Source organism: Camellia sinensis, chromosome 10 (assembly GCF_055761805.1).
Source record: "Camellia sinensis isolate YWXY chromosome 10, ASM5576180v1, whole genome shotgun sequence".
Taxonomy (NCBI): Eukaryota; Viridiplantae; Streptophyta; class Magnoliopsida; order Ericales; family Theaceae; genus Camellia; species Camellia sinensis.
This window is the reverse complement of record NC_138970.1, coordinates 111,381,588-111,397,651: the sequence shown is the minus strand read 5'-3', so window position 1 is coordinate 111,397,651 and position 16,064 is coordinate 111,381,588. Positions and strand designations below refer to the sequence as shown.

At 46.6% G+C, this 16,064-nt stretch overlaps 1 protein-coding gene across 3 annotated transcripts in view; it reads right to left on the bottom strand.

The window, feature by feature from the left end:
- The window catches only part of LOC114296891 (putative E3 ubiquitin-protein ligase XBAT31), a 102,432-nt gene extending 86,653 nt beyond the window's left edge, over positions 1 to 15,779 (bottom strand). The window contains exons 1-2 of one of the 3 annotated variants that reach the window (XM_082892055.1): positions 15,083 to 15,779; positions 14,163 to 14,388 (exon numbers count right to left, since the gene is read on the bottom strand). In XM_082892055.1, the coding sequence (XP_082748181.1) occupies positions 14,163 to 14,258 (96 nt within the window). In that variant the 5' untranslated portion in view covers positions 14,259 to 14,388; positions 15,083 to 15,779. The remainder of the gene's footprint in view (positions 1 to 14,162; positions 14,389 to 15,082) is intronic. The other 2 variants (XM_082892056.1, XM_082892054.1) reach the window with 2 other exon arrangements.
- Positions 15,780 to 16,064: the final 285 nt, after the last annotated feature.

Here is a 16,064-nt window from a genome sequence, read left to right as displayed (position 1 = left end):
GCACGAAATTTGGCACGCACGACAGCCTAGGCACGAGAGACTTCTGGGAGAAGACGGTACTCCAATCGGGTTCCCGGTTTGGGAGTCAGAGCCGGATTTCACTCTAGGAAAACTAGTTCCTTAAGAAACTTGAATTCGAGGTTTTGACGCCCTGAAATCGCCAAAAGGCGTCGGTTTCGCACAAAACCTGCCACACACTACCGCCTAGGCACGAGAAACTTGTGGGAGAAGACAGGACTCCAATCGGGTTTCCTGTTTGGGAGTTAGAGCCGGATTTCACTTTAGGCAAACTAGTTCCTTAAGAAACTTGAATTCGAGGTGTTGACGCCCCATAATCGCCAAGGAATTGGGGTCACTGCTGTGGCAAAGGCACAGCAGTGACTGTTGTGCTTCATTTTGTGATGCATTATGGGATTATTTTTATGATCTGAACCGTTCATTTTGTAGGGTTTGTTGAGTACTTCAAGCCTACCAAAAATCATATTAATCGGATACCAATAACTATATGATTGATAACCAAAAAAACAAACAAGAAGTTTTTCTTTTGAAAAATAATATAAAAATATGCAATTCGATCATATAGTTGTTGATATCCGATTAATATGATTTTTGGTAGGCTTGAAGTACTCAACAAATCTTACAAAATGACGGTTCAGATCATAAAAATAATCCCATAATGCATCACAAAATGAAACACAACAGTCACTGCTGTGCCTTTGCCACAGCAGTGACCCCAATTCCTTGGCGATTATGGGGCGTCAACACCTCGAATTCAAGTTTCTTAAGGAACTAGTTTGCCTAAAGTGAAATCCGGCTCTAACTCCCAAACAGGAAACCCGATTGGAGTCCTGTCTTCTCCCACAAGTTTCTCGTGCCTAGGCGGTAGTGTGTGGCAGGTTTCGTGCGAAACCGACGCCTTTTGGCGATTTTAGGGCGTCAAAACCTCGAATTCAAGTTTCTTAAGGAACTAGTTTTCCTAGAGTGAAATCCGGCTCTGACTCCCAAACCGGGAACCCGATTGGAGTACCGTCTTCTCCCAGAAGTCTCTCGTGCCTAGGCTGTCGTGCGTGCCAAATTTCGTGCCAAACCGACGCTGTTGTGGTGATTTTGGGGCATCATCACCTCGAATTCAAATTTCTTAAGGAACTAGCTTGCCTAGGCCGAAATCCGGCTCTAACTCCCAAACCGGGAACCCGATTCAAATCCCGTCTTCTCCCACAAGTTTCTCGTGCCTAGGCGGTCGTGTGTGCCAAGTTTCGTGCAAAACAGACGCCGTTTGCAGATTTTGGGCCGTCAACACCTCGAATTCAAGTTTCTTAAGGAACTAGTTTGCCTAGAGTGAAATCCGGATTTAACTCCGAAACCGGGAACCCGATTGGAGTACCGTCTTCTCCCACAAGTCTCTCGTCCCTAGGCGGTCGTGTGTGCCAAGTTTCGTGCCAGACCGACGCCGTTTGGTGATTTCGGGGCATCAGCACCTCGACTTCAAATTTCTTAACGAACTAGCTTGGCTAGACCAAAAACCGGCTCTAACACCCAAACCGGGAACCCGATTCGAGCCCTGTCTTCTCCCACAAGTCTATCGTGCCTAGGCGGTCGTGTGTGCCAAGTTTCGTGCAAAACCAACGTCGTTTGGCGATTTTAGGCCATCAACACCTCGAATTTAAATTTCTAAAGGGACCGAAATCCGGCTCTAACTCCCAAACCGTGTGTGCCAAGTTTCGTGCTAATCGAACCCCGTTTGGTGATTTTAAGGTGTCAAAACCTCGAATTCAAATTTATTAACGAACTAGTTTGCCTATAGTGAAATTTGGCTCTAACTCTCAAACCGGGAACCCGATTGGAGCCCCGACTTCTCCCACAAGTCTCTCGTGATTAGGCGGTCTTGTGTGTCAAGTTTTGTGCCAAACTGACGGCATTTGGTATTTTGGGCCGTCAACACCTCGAATTCAAGTTTCTCAAGAAATTAGTTTGCCTAGAGTGAAATCCGTCTCTAACTCCCAAACCGGGAACCCGATTGGAGTACCGTTTTCTCCCACAAGTCTCTCGTGCCTAGGTGGTCGTGTGTGTTAAGTTTCGTGTCAAGCCGACGCCGTTTGGTAATTTTGGGGCGTCAACACCTTGAATTCAAATTTCTTAAGGAACTAGCTTGCCTAGACCGAAATCCGGCTCTAACTCCCAAACCGGGAACCCGATTCGAGCCCCGTCTTCTCCCACAAGTCTCTCGTGCCTAGGCAGTTGTGTGTGCCAAGTTTCTTGCCAAACCGACGCCGTTTGGCAATTTTGGGGCGTCAACACCTCGAATTTCTTAAGGGACAAAATTGTCTAGACCGAAATCTGGCTCTTACTCCCAAACCGGGAACCCGATTCGAGCCCCGTCTTCTCCCCACAAGTCTCTCGTGCCTAGGCGGTCGTGTGTGCCAGGTTTCATGCCAATCGAACCCCGTTTGGTGATTTTAAGGTGTCAAAATCTCGAATTAAAATTTCTTAACGAACTAGGTTGCCTAGAGTGAAATCTGGCTCCAACTCCCAAACAGGGAACCCGATTGGAGCCCTGTCTTCTCCCACAAGTCTCTCGTCTTTAGGTGGTCATGTGTGCCCAGTTTTGTGCCAAGCCGACGGCGTTTGGTATTTTGGGGCGTCAACACCTCGAATTCAAATTTCTTAAGGAACTACTTTTGCCAAAAGTGAAATCCGACTTTAACTCCCAAACCGGGAACCCAATTCGAGCAGTGTCTTCTCCCAAAACTCTATTGTGTTTAGGCGGTCATGTATGCCAAGTTTCGTGCCAAACCGACGACGTTTGGTATTTCGGGGCGTCCACACCTCGAATTCAATTTCCATAAGGAACTACTTTTGCCTAGAGCGAGATCCAGCTCTAACTCCAAAATCGCGAACCCAATTGGAGTCCTGTCATCTCCTACAAGTTTCTCGTGCTTAGGCGGTCTTGTGCGCCAGGTTTCGGGCGAAACAGACGCCTTTTGGCAATTTCGGGGCGTCAACACCTCGAATTCAAGTTTCTTAAGGAACTAGTTTGCCTAGAGTGAAATCCGTCTCTAACTCCCAAACCGGAAACCCCATTGGAGTACCGTTTTCTCCCACAAGTCTCTCGTGCCTAGGTGGTCGTGTGTGTTAAGTTTCGTGTCAAGCCGACGCCGTTTGGTAATTTTGGGGCGTCAACACCTTAAATTCAAATTTCTTAAGGAACTAGCTTGCCTAGACCGAAATCCGGCTATAACTCCCAAACCGGGAACCCGATTCGAGCCCCGTTTTCTCCTACAAGTCTCTCGTGCCTAGGCAGTTGTGTGTGCCATGTTTCTTGCCAAACCGACGCCGTTTGGCAATTTTGGGGCGTCAACACCTCGAATTTAAATATCTTAAGGGACCAAATTGTCTAGACCGAAATCTGGCTCTTACTCCCAAACCGGGAACCCGATTGGAGCCCCGTCTTCTCCCACAAGTCTCTCGTCTTTAGGCGGTCATGTGTGCCCAGTTTTGTGCCAAACCGACGGCGTTTGGTATTTTGGGGCGTCAACACCTCGAATTCAAATTTCTTGAGGAACTACTTTTGCCTAGAGTGAAATCCGGCTTTAACTCACAAACCGGGAACCCGATTGGAGCCGTGTCTTCTCCCAAAATTCTATCGTGTTTAGGCCGTCATGTGTGCCAAGTTTCGTGCCAAACCGACGGCGTTTGGTATTTCGGGGCGTCCACACCTCGAATTCAATTTTCATAAGGAACTCCAAAATCGGGAACCGAATTGGAGTCCTGTCATCTCCTACAAGTTTCTCGTGCTTAGGCGGTCTTGTGCGCCAGGTTTCGGGCGAAACATACGCCTTTTGGCGATTTCGGGGCGTCAACACCTCGAATTCAAATTTATTAACGAACTAATTTGCCTATAGTGAAATCTAGCTCTAACTCCCAAACCGGGAACCTGATTGGAGCCCCGTCTTCTCCCACAAGTTTCACGTGCCTAGGCGGTCGTGCGTGCCAAGTTTCGTGCGAAACCGACGCTTTTTGGCGATTTTGGGACGTCAACACCTCGAATTTAAGTTTCTTAATGAAGTAGCTTGCCTAGAGTGAAGTCCGTCTCTAACTCCCAAACCGGGAACCCGATTGGAGTACCGTCTTCTCCCACAAGTCTCTCGTGCCTAGGCGGTCGTGTGTGTCAACTTTCGTGTCAAACCGACGCCGTTTGGTAATTTTGGGGCGTCAACACCTCGAATTCAAATTTCTTAAGGAACTAGCTTGCCTAGGCCGAAATCCGGCTCTAACTCCCAAATCGAGAACCCAATTCGAGCCCCGTCTAGTCCCACAAGTCTCTCGTGCTTAGGAAGTCGTGTGTGCCAAGTTTCGTGCCAAACCGACGCCGTTTGGCGATTTTGGGGCGTCAACACCTCGTATTTAAATTTCTTAAGGGACCAAATTGTCTAGACCGAAATCTGGCTCTTACTCCCAAACCGGGAACCCGATTCGAGCCCTGTCTTCTCCCATAAGTCTCTCGTTCCTAGGCGGTCGTGTGTGCCAGGTTCGTGCCAATCGAACCCTGTTTGGTGATTTTAAGGTGTCAAAACCTCGAATTCAAATTTCTTAATGACCTAGGTTGCCTAGAGTGAAATCTGGCTCTAACTCCCAAATCGGGAGCCCGACTACAGCCTCGTCTTCTCCCACAAGTCTCTCGTGTTTAGGCGGTCATGTGTGCCATGTTTTGTGCCAAACCGACGGCGTTTGGTATTTTGGGGCGTCAACACCTCGAATTCAAATTTTTTAAGGAACTACTTTTGCCTAGAGTGAAATCCGGCTCTAACTCCCAAACCGGGAACCCAATTGGAGTCCTATCTTCTCCCACAAGTTTCTCGTGCCTAGGCGGTCGTGTGTGCCAAGTTTCGTGCGAAACTGACGCCTTTTGGCGATTTTGGGGCGTCTACACCTCGAATTCAAGTTTCTTAAGGAACTAGTTTGCCTAAAGAGAAATCCGGCTCTAACTCCCAAATCGGGAACCCGATTGGAGCCGTGTCTTCTCCCACAACTCTATCGTGTTTAGGCGTTCATGTGTGCCAAGTTTCGTGCCAAACCGACGCGTTTTAGCGATTTTGGTACCACGAATTCAAGTTTCTTAAGGAACTAGTTTTCCTAGAGTGAAATCCGGCTCTGACTCCCAAACCGGGAACCCGATTGGAGTACCGTCTTCTCCCAGAAGTCTCTCGTGCCTAGGCGGTCGTGTGTGCCAGGTTTCGTGCCAATCGAACCCCGTTTGGTGATTTTAAGGTGTCAAAGCCTCGAATTCAAATTTCTTAACGAACTAGGTTGTCTAGAGTGAAATCTGGCTCCAACTCCCAAACGGGGAACCCGATTCGAGCCCCGTCTTCTCCAATAAGTCTCTCGTTCCTAGGCGGTCGTGTGTGCCAGGTTCGTGCCAATCGAACCCTGTTTGGTGATTTTAAGGTGTCAAAGCCTCGAATTCAAATTTCTTAACGACCTAGAGTGAAATCTGGCTCTAACTCCGAAATCGGGAGCCTGACTAGAGCCCCGTCTTCTCCCACAAGTCTCTCGTGTTTAGGCGGTCATGTGTGCCAAGTTTTGTGCCAAACCGACGGCGTTTGGTATTTTGGGGCGTCAACACCTCGAATTCCAATTTCTTAAGGAACTACTTTTGCCTAGAGTGAAATCTGGCACTAACTCCCAAACCGAAAACCTAATTGGAGTTCTGTCTTCTCCCACAAGTTTCTCGTGCCTAGGCGGTCGTGTGTGCCAAGTTCCGTGCGAAACCGACGCCTTTTGGCGATTAAGACTTGGGGTCACTGCTGTGGCAAATGCACAGCAGTGACTGTTGTGCTTCATTTTGTGATGTATTATGGGCTTATTTTTATGATCTGAACCGTTCATTTTGTAAGATTTGTTGAGTACTTCAAGCCTACCAAAAATCATATTAATCGGATATCAACAACTATATGATTGATAACCAAAAAAACAAACAAGAAGTTTTTCTTTTGAAAAATAGTATAAAAATATGCAATTCGATCATATAGTTATTGGTATCCGCTTAATATGATTTTTGGTAGGCTTGAAGTACTCAACAAACCCTACAAAATGAACGGTTCAGATCATAAAAATAATCCCATAATGCATCACAAAATGAAGCACAATAGTCACTGCTGTGCCTTTGCCACAGCAGTGACCCCAATTCCTTGGCGATTATGGGGCGTCAACACCTCGAATTCAAGTTTCTTAAGGAGCTAGTTTGCCTAAAGTGAAATCCGGCTCTAACTCCCAAACAGGAAACCCGATTGGAGTGCTGTCTTCTCCCACAAGTTTCTCGTGCCTAGGCGGTAGTGTGTGGCAGGTTTCGTGCGAAACCGACACCTTTTGGCGATTTTAGGGCGTCAAAACCTCGAATTCAAGTTTCTTAAGGAACTAGTTTTCCTAGAGTGAAATCCGGCTCTGACTCCCAAACCGGGAACCCGATTGGAGTACCGTCTTCTCCCAGAAGTCTCTCGTGCCTAGGCTGTCGTGCGTGCCAAATTTCGTGCCAAACCGACGCTGTTGTGGTGATTTTGGGGCATCATCACCTCGAATTTAAATTTCTTAAGGAACTAGCTTGCCTAGGCCGAAATCCGGCTCTAACTCCCAAACCGGGAACCCGATTCAAAACCCGTCTTCTCCCACAAGTTTCTCGTGCCTAGGCGGTCGTGTGTGCCAAGTTTCGTGCGAAACAGGCGCCGTTTGCAGATTTTGGGGCGTCAACACCTCGAATTCAAGTTTCTTAAAGAATTAGTTTGCCTAGAGTGAAATCCGGCTTTAACTCCGAAACCGGGAACCCGATTGGAGTACCGTCTTCTCCCACAAGTCTCTCGTCCCTAGGCGGTCGTGTGTGCCAAGTTTCGTGCCAGACCGACGCCGTTTGGTGATTTTGGGACATCAGCACCTCGACTTCAAATTTCTTAACGAACTAGCTTGGCTAAACCGAAAACCGGCTCTAACACCCAAACCGGGAACCCGATTCGAGCCCTGTCTTCTCCCACAAGTCTCTCGTGCCTAGGCGGTCGTGTGTGCCAAGTTTCGTGCAAAGCCAACGCCGTTTGGCGATTTTGGGGCATCAACACCTCGAATTTAAATTTCTAAAGGGATCGAAATCCGGCTCTAACTCCCAAACCGGGAACCCGATTCGAGCCCCGTCTTCTCCCACAAGTCTCTCGTGCCTAGGCGGTCGTGTGTGCCAAGTTTCGTGCTAATCGAACCCCGTTGGGTGATTTTAAGGTGTCAAAACCTCGAATTCAAATTTATTAATGAACTAGTTTGCCTATAGTGAAATCTGGCTCTAACTCTCAAATCGGGAACCCGATTGGAGCCCCGTCTTCTCCCACAAGTCTCTCGTGATTAGGCAGTCTTGTGTGCCAAGTTTTGTGCCAAACTGACGGCATTTGGTATTTTGGGGTGTCAACACCTCGAATTCAAATTTTATAAGGAACTACTTTTGCCTAGAGTGAAATCCGGCTTTAACTCCCAAACCGGGAACCCAATTGGAGTCCTGTCTTCTCCCACAAGTTTCACGTGCCTAGGCGGTCGTGTGTGCCAAGTTTCGTACGAAACTGACGCCTTTTGGCGATTTTTGGGCGTCAACACCTCGAATTCAAGTTTCTCAAGAAATTAGTTTGCCTAGAGTGAAATCCGTCTCTAACTCCCAAACCGGGAACCCGATTGGAGTACCGTTTTCTCCCACAAGTCTCTCGTGCCTAGGTGGTCGTGTGTGTTAAGTTTCGTGTCAAGCCGACGCCGTTTGGTAATTTTGGGGCGTCAACACCTTGAATTCAAATTTCTTAAGGAACTAGCTTGCCTAGACCGAAATCCGGCTCTAATTCCCAAACCGGGAACCCGATTCGAGCCCCGTCTTCTCCCACAAGTCTCTCGTGCCTAGGCAGTTGTGTGTGCCAAGTTTCTTGCCAAACCGACACCGTTTGGCAATTTTGAGGCGTCAACACCTCGAATTTAAATTTCTTAAGGGACAAAATTGTCTAGACCGAAATCTGGCTCTTACTCCCAAACCGGGAACCCGATTCGGGCCCCGTCTTCTCCCACAAGTCTCTCGTGCCTAGGCGGTCGTGTGTGCCAGGTTTCGTGCCAATCGAACCCCGTTTGGTGATTTTAAGGTGTCAAAACCTCGAATTCTGGCTCCAACTCCCAAACCGGGAACCCGATTGGAGCCCCGTCTTCTCCCACAAGTCTCTCGTTTTTAGGCGGTCATGTGTGCCCAGTTTTGTGCCAAACCGACGGCGTTTGGTATTTTGGGGCGTCAACACCTCGAATTCAAATTTCTTAAGGAACTACTTCTGCCAAGAGTGAAATCCGGCTTTAACTCCCAAACCGGGAACCCAATTCGAGCCGTGTCTTCTCCCAAAACTCTATTGTGTTTAGGTGGTCATGTGTGCCAAGTTTCGTGCCAAACCGACGATGTTTGGTATTTCGGGGCGTCCACACCTCGAATTCAATTTTCATAAGGAACTACTTTTGCCTAGAGCGAAATCCGGCTCTAACTCCAAAATCGGGAACCCAATTGGAGTCCTGTCATCTCCTACAAGTTTATCGTGCTTAGCCGGTCTTGTGCGCCAGGTTTCGGGCGAAACAGACGCCTTTTGGCAATTTTGGGGCGTCAACACCTCGAATTCAAGTTTCTTAAGGAACTAGTTTGCCTAGAGGAAATCCGTCTCTAACTCCCAAACCGGGAACCCCATTGGAGTACCGTTTTCTCCCACAAGTCTCTCGTGCCTAGGTGGTCGTGTGTGTTAAGTTTCGTGTCAAGCCGACGCTGTTTGGTAATCTTAAGGAACTAGCTTGCCTAGACCGAAATCCGGCTATAACTCCCAAACCGGGAACCCGATTCGAGCCCCGTCTTCTCCTACAAGTCTCTCGTGCCTAGGCAGTTGTGTGTGCCAAGTTTCTTCCCAAACCGACGCCGTTTGGCAATTTTGGGGCGTCAACACCTCGAATTTAAATATCTTAAGGGACCAAATTGTCTAGACCGAAATCTGGCTCTTACTCCCAAACCGGGAACCCGATTGGAGCCCCGTCTTCTCTTTAGGCGGTCATGTGTGCCCAGTTTTGTGCCAAACCGACGGCGTTTGGTATTTTGGGGCGTCAACACCTCGAATTCAAATTTCTTGAGGAACTACTTTTGCCTAGAGTGAAATCCGGCTTTAACTCACAAACCGGGAACCCGATTGGAGCCGTGTCTTCTCCCAAAACTCTATTGTGTTTAGGCCGTCATGTGTGCCAAGTTTCGTGCCAAACCGACGGCGTTTGGTATTTCGGGGCGTCCACACCTCGAATTCAATTTTCATAAGGAACTCCAAAATCGGGAACCGAATTGGAGTCCTGTCATCTCCTACAAGTTTCTCGTGCTTAGGCGGTCTTGTGCGCCAGTTTTCGGGCGAAACATACGCCTTTTGGCGATTTCGGGGCGTCAACACCTCGAATTCAAATTTATTAACGAACTAATTTGCCTATAGTGAAATCTAGCTCTAACTCCCAAACCGGGAACCTGATTGGAGCCCCGTCTTCTCCCACAAGTTTCACGTGCCTAGGCGGTCGTACGTGCCAAGTTTCGTGCGAAACCGACGCCTTTTGGCGATTTTGGGACGTCAACACCTCGAATTTAAGTTTCTTAAGGAAGTAGCTTGCCTAGAGCGATTGGAGTACCGTCTTTTCCCACTAGTCTCTCGTGCCTAGGCGGTCGTGTGTGTCAACTTTCGTGTCAAACCGACGCCGTTTGGTAATTTTGGGGCGTCAACACCTCGAATTCAAATTTCTTAAGGAACTAGCTTGCCTAGGCCGAAATCCGGCTCTAACTCCCAAACCGAGAACCCAATTCGAGTCCCGTCTAGTCCCACAAGTCTCTCGTGCTTAGGAAGTCGTGTGTGCCAAGTTTCGTGCCAAACCGACGCCGTTTGGCGATTTTGGGGCGTCAACACCTCGTATTTAAATTTCTTAAGGGACCAAATTGCCTAGACCGAAATCTGGCTCTTACTCCCAAACCGGGAACCCGATTCGAGCCCTGTCTTCTCCCATAAGTCTCTCGTTCCTAGGCGACCTGTGTGCCAGGTTCGTGCCAATCGAACCCTGTTTGGTGATTTTAAGGTGTCAAAACCTCGAATTCAAATTTCTTAATGACCTAGGTTGCCTACAGTGAAATCTGGCTCTAACTCCCAAATCGGGAGCCCGACTAGAGCCCCGTCTTCTCCCACAAGTCTCTCGTGTTTAGGCGGTCATGTGTGCCAAGTTTTGTGCCAAACCGACGGCGTTTGGTATTTTGGGGTGTCAACACCTCGAATTCAAATTTCTTAAGGAACTACTTTTGCCTAGAGTGAAATCCGCCTCTAACTCCCAAACCGGGAACCCAATTGGAGTCCTATCTTCTCCCACAAGTTTCTCGTGCCTAGGCGGTCGTGTGTGCCAAGTTTCGTGCGAAACTGACGCCTTTTGACGATTTTGGGGCGTCTACACCTCGAATTCAAATTTCTTAAGGAACTAGTTTGCCTAAAGAGAAATCCGGCTCTAACTCCCAAATCGGGAACCCGATTGGAGCCGTGTCTTCTCCCACAACTCTATCGTGTTTAGGCGTTCATGTGTGCCAAGTTTCGTGCCAAACCGACGCGTTTTAGCGATTTTTGGACCACGAATTCAAGTTTCTTAAGGAACTAGTTTTCCTAGAGTGAAATCCGGCTCTGACTCCCAAACCGAGAACCCGATTGGAGTACCGTCTTCTCCCAGAAGTCTCTCGTGACTAGGCGGTCGTGTGTGCCAGGTTTCGTGCCAATCGAACCCCGTTTGGTGATTTTAAGGTGTCAAAGCCTCGAATTCAAATTTCTTAACGAACTAGGTTGCCTAGAGTGAAATCTGGCTCCAACTCCCAAACGGGGAACCCGATTCGAGCCCCGTCTTCTCCAATAAGTCACTCGTTCCTAGGCGGTCGTGTGTGCCAGGTTCGTGCCAATCGAACCCTGTTTGGTGATTTTAAGGTGTCAAAGCCTCGAATTCAAATTTCTTAATGATCTAGAGTGAAATCTGGCTCTAACTCCGAAATCGGGAGCCCGACTAGAGCCCCGTCTTCTCCCACAAGTCTCTCGTGTTTAGGCGGTCATGTGTGCCAAGTTTTGTGCCAAACCGACGGCGTTTGGTATTTTGGGGCGTCAACACCTCGAATTCAAATTTCTTAAGAAACTACTTTTGCCTAGAGTGAAATCTGGCACTAACTCCCAAACCGGAAACCTAATTGGAGTTCTGTCTTCTCCCACAAGTTTCTCGTGCCTAGGCGGTCGTGTGTGCCAAGTTTCGTGCGAAACCGACGCCTTTTGGCGATTATGGGGCGTCAACACCTCGAATTCAAGTTTCTTAAGGAACTAGTTTGCCTAAAGTGAAATCCGGCTCTAACTCCCAAACAGGAAACCCGATTGGAGTCCTGTCTTCTCCCACAAGTTTCTCGTGCCTCGTGCCTAGGCTGTGGCAGGTTTCGTGCGAAACCGACGCCTTTTGGCGATTTTGGGGCGTCAAAACCTCGAATTCAAGTTTCTTAAGGAACTAGTTTTCCTAGAGTGAAATCCGGCTCTGACTCCCAAACCGGGAACCCGATTGGAGTACCGTCTTCTCCCAGAAGTCTCTCGTGCCTAGGCTGTCGTGCGTGCCAAATTTCGTGCCAAACCGACGCTGTTGTGGTGATTTTGGGGCATCATCACCTCGAATTCAAATTTCTTAAGGAACTAGCTTGCCTAGGCCGAAATCCGGCTCTAACTCCCAAACCAGGAACCCGATTCAAATCCCGTCTTCTCCCACAAGTTTCTCGTGCCTAGGCGGTCGTGTGTGCCAAGTTTCGTGCAAAACAGACGCCGTTTGCAGATTTTGGGGAGTCAACACTTCGAATTCAAGTTTCTTAAGGAACTAGTTTGCCTAGAGTGAAATCCGGCTTTAACTCCGAAACCGGGAACCCGATTGAAGTACCGTCTTCTCCCACAAGTCTTTCGTGCAAAACAGACGCCGTTTGCAGATTTTGGGGAGTCAACACTTCGAATTCAAGTTTCTTAAGGAACTAGTTTGCCTAGAGTGAAATCCGGCTTTAACTCCGAAACCGGGAACCCGATTGGAGTACCGTCTTCTCCCACAAGTCTCTCGTCCCTAGGCGGTCGTGTGTGCCAAGTTTCGTGCCAGACCGACGCCGTTTGGTGATTTTGGGGCATCAGCACCTCGACTTCAAATTTCTTAACGAACTAGCTTGGCTAGACCGAAAACCGGCTCTAACACCCAAACCGGGAACCCGATTCGAGCCCTGTCTTCTCCCACAAGTCTCTCGTGCCTAGGCGGTCGTGTGTGCCAAGTTTCGTGCAAAACCAACGCCGTTTGGCGATTTTGGGCCATCAACACCTCGAATTTAAATTTCTAAAGGGACCGAAATCCGGCTCTAACTCCCAAACCGGGAATCCGATTCGAGCCCCGTCTTCTCCCACAAGTCTCTCGTGCCTAGGCGGTCGTGTGTGCCAAGTTTCGTGCTAATCGAACCCCGTTTGGTGATTTTAAGGTGTCAAAACCTCGAATTCAAATTTATTAACGAACTAGTTTGCCTATAGTGAAATCTGGCTCTAACTCTCAAACCGGGAACCCGATTGGAGCCCCGTCTTCTCCCACAAGTCTCTCGTGCCTAGGCGGTCGTGTGTGCTAAGTTTCGTGCCAAACCAACGCCGTTTGGCGATTTTGGGGCATCAACACCTCGAATTTAAATTTCTGAAGGGACCGAAATCCGGCTCTAACTCCCAAACAGGAAACCCGATTCGAGCCCCGTCTTCTCCCACAAGTCTCTCGTGCCTAGGCGGTCGTGTGTGCCAAGTTTCGTGCTAATCGAACCCCGTTTGGTGACTTTAAGGTGTCAAAACCTCAAATTCAAATTTATTAACGAACTAGTTTGCCTATAGTGAAATCTGGCTCTAACTCTCAAACCGGGAACCCGATTGGAGCCTCGTCTTCTCCCACAAGTCTCTCGTGATTAGGCGGTCTTGTGTGCCAAGTTTTGTGCCAAACTGACGGCGTTTGGTATTTTGGAGTGTCAACACCTCGAATTCAAATTTTTGAAGGAACTACTTTTGCCTAGAGTGAAATCCGGCTCTAACTCCCAAACCGGGAACCCAATTGGAGTTCTGTCTTCTCCCACAAGTTTCACGTGCCTAGGCGATCGTGCGTGCCAAGTTTCGTGCGAAACTGACGCCTTTTGGCGATTTTGAGGCGTCAACACCTCGAATTCAAGTTTCTTAAGGAACTAGTTTGCCTAGAGTGAAATCCGTCTCTAACTCCCAAAACCGGGAACCGGATTGGAGTACCGTTTCTCCCACAAGTCTCTCGTTAGGGGTGAGCATGGTCCGGATTGGACCGGATTGGGGTAAAACCAGGACCAATCTGTTATCTACGGTTCTTGAAAAATTGGAACCAATCCAATCCGTTTAAATCATGGAACCAATCCGAACCAATCCATTTAAATACGGATTGGATCGGTTTAGGACCACGGATTCACATAATTAAATAACAAAAATATATATATATAACACTTTAATTTCATAAAAATATAAACATAGCGCTATATCATTTCCATAATAGCAACATGTTTTTCTATAATAGTGACATACTGTTCTTGAATTTAAACAACCATAAGAAAATACAAACAAAAGTAATAAAATAAGATATTATACGATTTTAGGTTTGAGTTTAGATTTTATATAGAATAAGAGAAGATACTATGGGGGAGGATGTATAATAAAAATATAGACTATTTGTATACGGTCCGGATCGGTTCCAATCCGGAACCGTGGGGTTCAATCCGGAACCAATCCGTGGACTACGGATTTTTAATTCTTCAATCCGGAACCGAACCGCGGATTCAAAAAACCAATCCAAACCTATCGGATTGGACTGGACTGGATCGGATTACGGATTTCACGGATTCCTTGCTCAGCCCTATCTCTCGTGCCTAGGTGGTCGTGTGTGTTAAGTTTCGTGTCAAGCCAACGCCGTTTGGTAAAGAGAATCAAATTTTACAGATATAAGTTGAGAATTCAAACAACTAAATTTGGCACAATTAATATGTATATATGTAAATATATACCATATATTATGTATGTAAAATTACTAACCTTGTCAATTGTGGCGAAAATGGACATGTTCTTGAAATCCCTGGACCTGAGCCGTGACCTCCCAATCCCCAGCCGCCGAATCAGCGCAGACGACATCACTCACATGGTACAATGATGTTGGAACCAACGTTTCATAAGGCTCATTAAGGGTGATGACAGCGCCAACACCAAGCTGCTTCAACTGCAAAACATCCTTAGGGAATGGAACCGCCCCCAGCAGAAGATACTGTTTAAAAATCAAAATAGAAATAAAAACTCAAATCAATAAATCATGATCCCTTTAATTTAAGCTCACATTCCATCAGTGCACCAAGAACACCAAGAAAATGAAATGTAAAGTAGTTGCATTGGTCAAAGTTTCACGAAGCTCTTCATTTTCTCCAATTCAGATAATCAGAATTCTAAGAATAACAGGCCCCATTATCCCATCTTTTTCCTACATTTTCTCCAGTAACTTAAATGCAAAGGAATTCTATTTTCTCAACAACCAAATGAATCATGAAGAACAATTTTAAAGCTCTACTGAACTACTTCACTTTTCAATTTTTTTTGTTTTGTTTTGTTTTTTTTTTTTCCAGCAACCAAACAGATCAAAGAAAAACAACTCCAGAAACTATTACATACAGTGACAGTCATACGTGGTCTTTATTTTCTCTAGTAACTGAAATACATAGGAATTCTATTTTCTCAACAACCAAATGGATCGAGAAGAACAATTCCAAAAAGCTACTAAACTACCCATTAAAACAACACAAAAAATCCTTCTTTTTCTTTGTAGTCCTCCATTTTCCCAGCAACCAAACAGATCAAACAAAAACAACTCCAGAAATTAAAACATAGAGCAACAATCACAGTGATACAAACACAAGACCAAAGCAAACACAAAAAACAGATACAACAACATACACAAATATACATACATATATATATATATATATATGAAGGGACTTAGAACCAAAACCCGATCAATTTGGTCCCACCATCTGAACTCAGCTTGAATCTTGTTCCGGAAAACATTGTACAGAAGGGTCGGGTAGAACAGGATCCGAGACCCAGCTCCGACTAGCGCTCTCTTTGCATCGACCCGAACAATCATTCTTCCAGAAATCACTGTGATTGTAACTCCTTCCATCAGATTCAACCTCGTCCAACTCTTCGATCTTCATGTCACCGATCGCAACAGAAATTCAAACAAAACCACAACACTAACTCCGATTCTGATCAAGACAACCGCGAAACCTCTAAAACCTAATGATTCGATAATTGGGGATGGAATTTGAGTGGTTGAAAAACCCTAAATCGAATTGGGTGAAAAATACATTGATCGGAATCGGAAAAAAGTGGATTCAAGTGTAAGGAGACGGAAGAATTGCATGCGGATGTGAGCCTAATCGTAATGAGGAGAGCGGAGGATAGAAAGATGTAAGAGGAACATTTGTCTCCGTTGCAATTTTGTGAGAGAAATGTACCGTTGGGCGGGGGGCGGTGGTGAATATAGCCGTTGTTGGGTTGGGAGAATACAAAACAATAACAATTAGGGCGTTGTGATCCCTAGAGTGAATGAGATAGGGCGTTGTGATCCCTAGAGTGAATGAGATGGATCCGACAATGTGTCTCACTAATGGAAGGTTGAGATTAAGGCCAAGTTTGGGAAGACAAAAAAAGTGCACTTTTTGTCTTTTTGGACTAAAAAATTGAGGTAGAAAATATGGATGTTTGGGTTAACTTTTTGACTTTTTATTGAAAAATGTGTAATAAAAAATTGTAAAAATTGATTTGTAGGGAAAAATTTGAATTGGGAGTTGTGCAGCCGTAATTGTTGACTTTTAGTGAATAGTGTTAACTTTTTAACTTTTTGAGTAACTTTTTGACTTTTTGACTTTTTTGGATCTTCCCAAACTT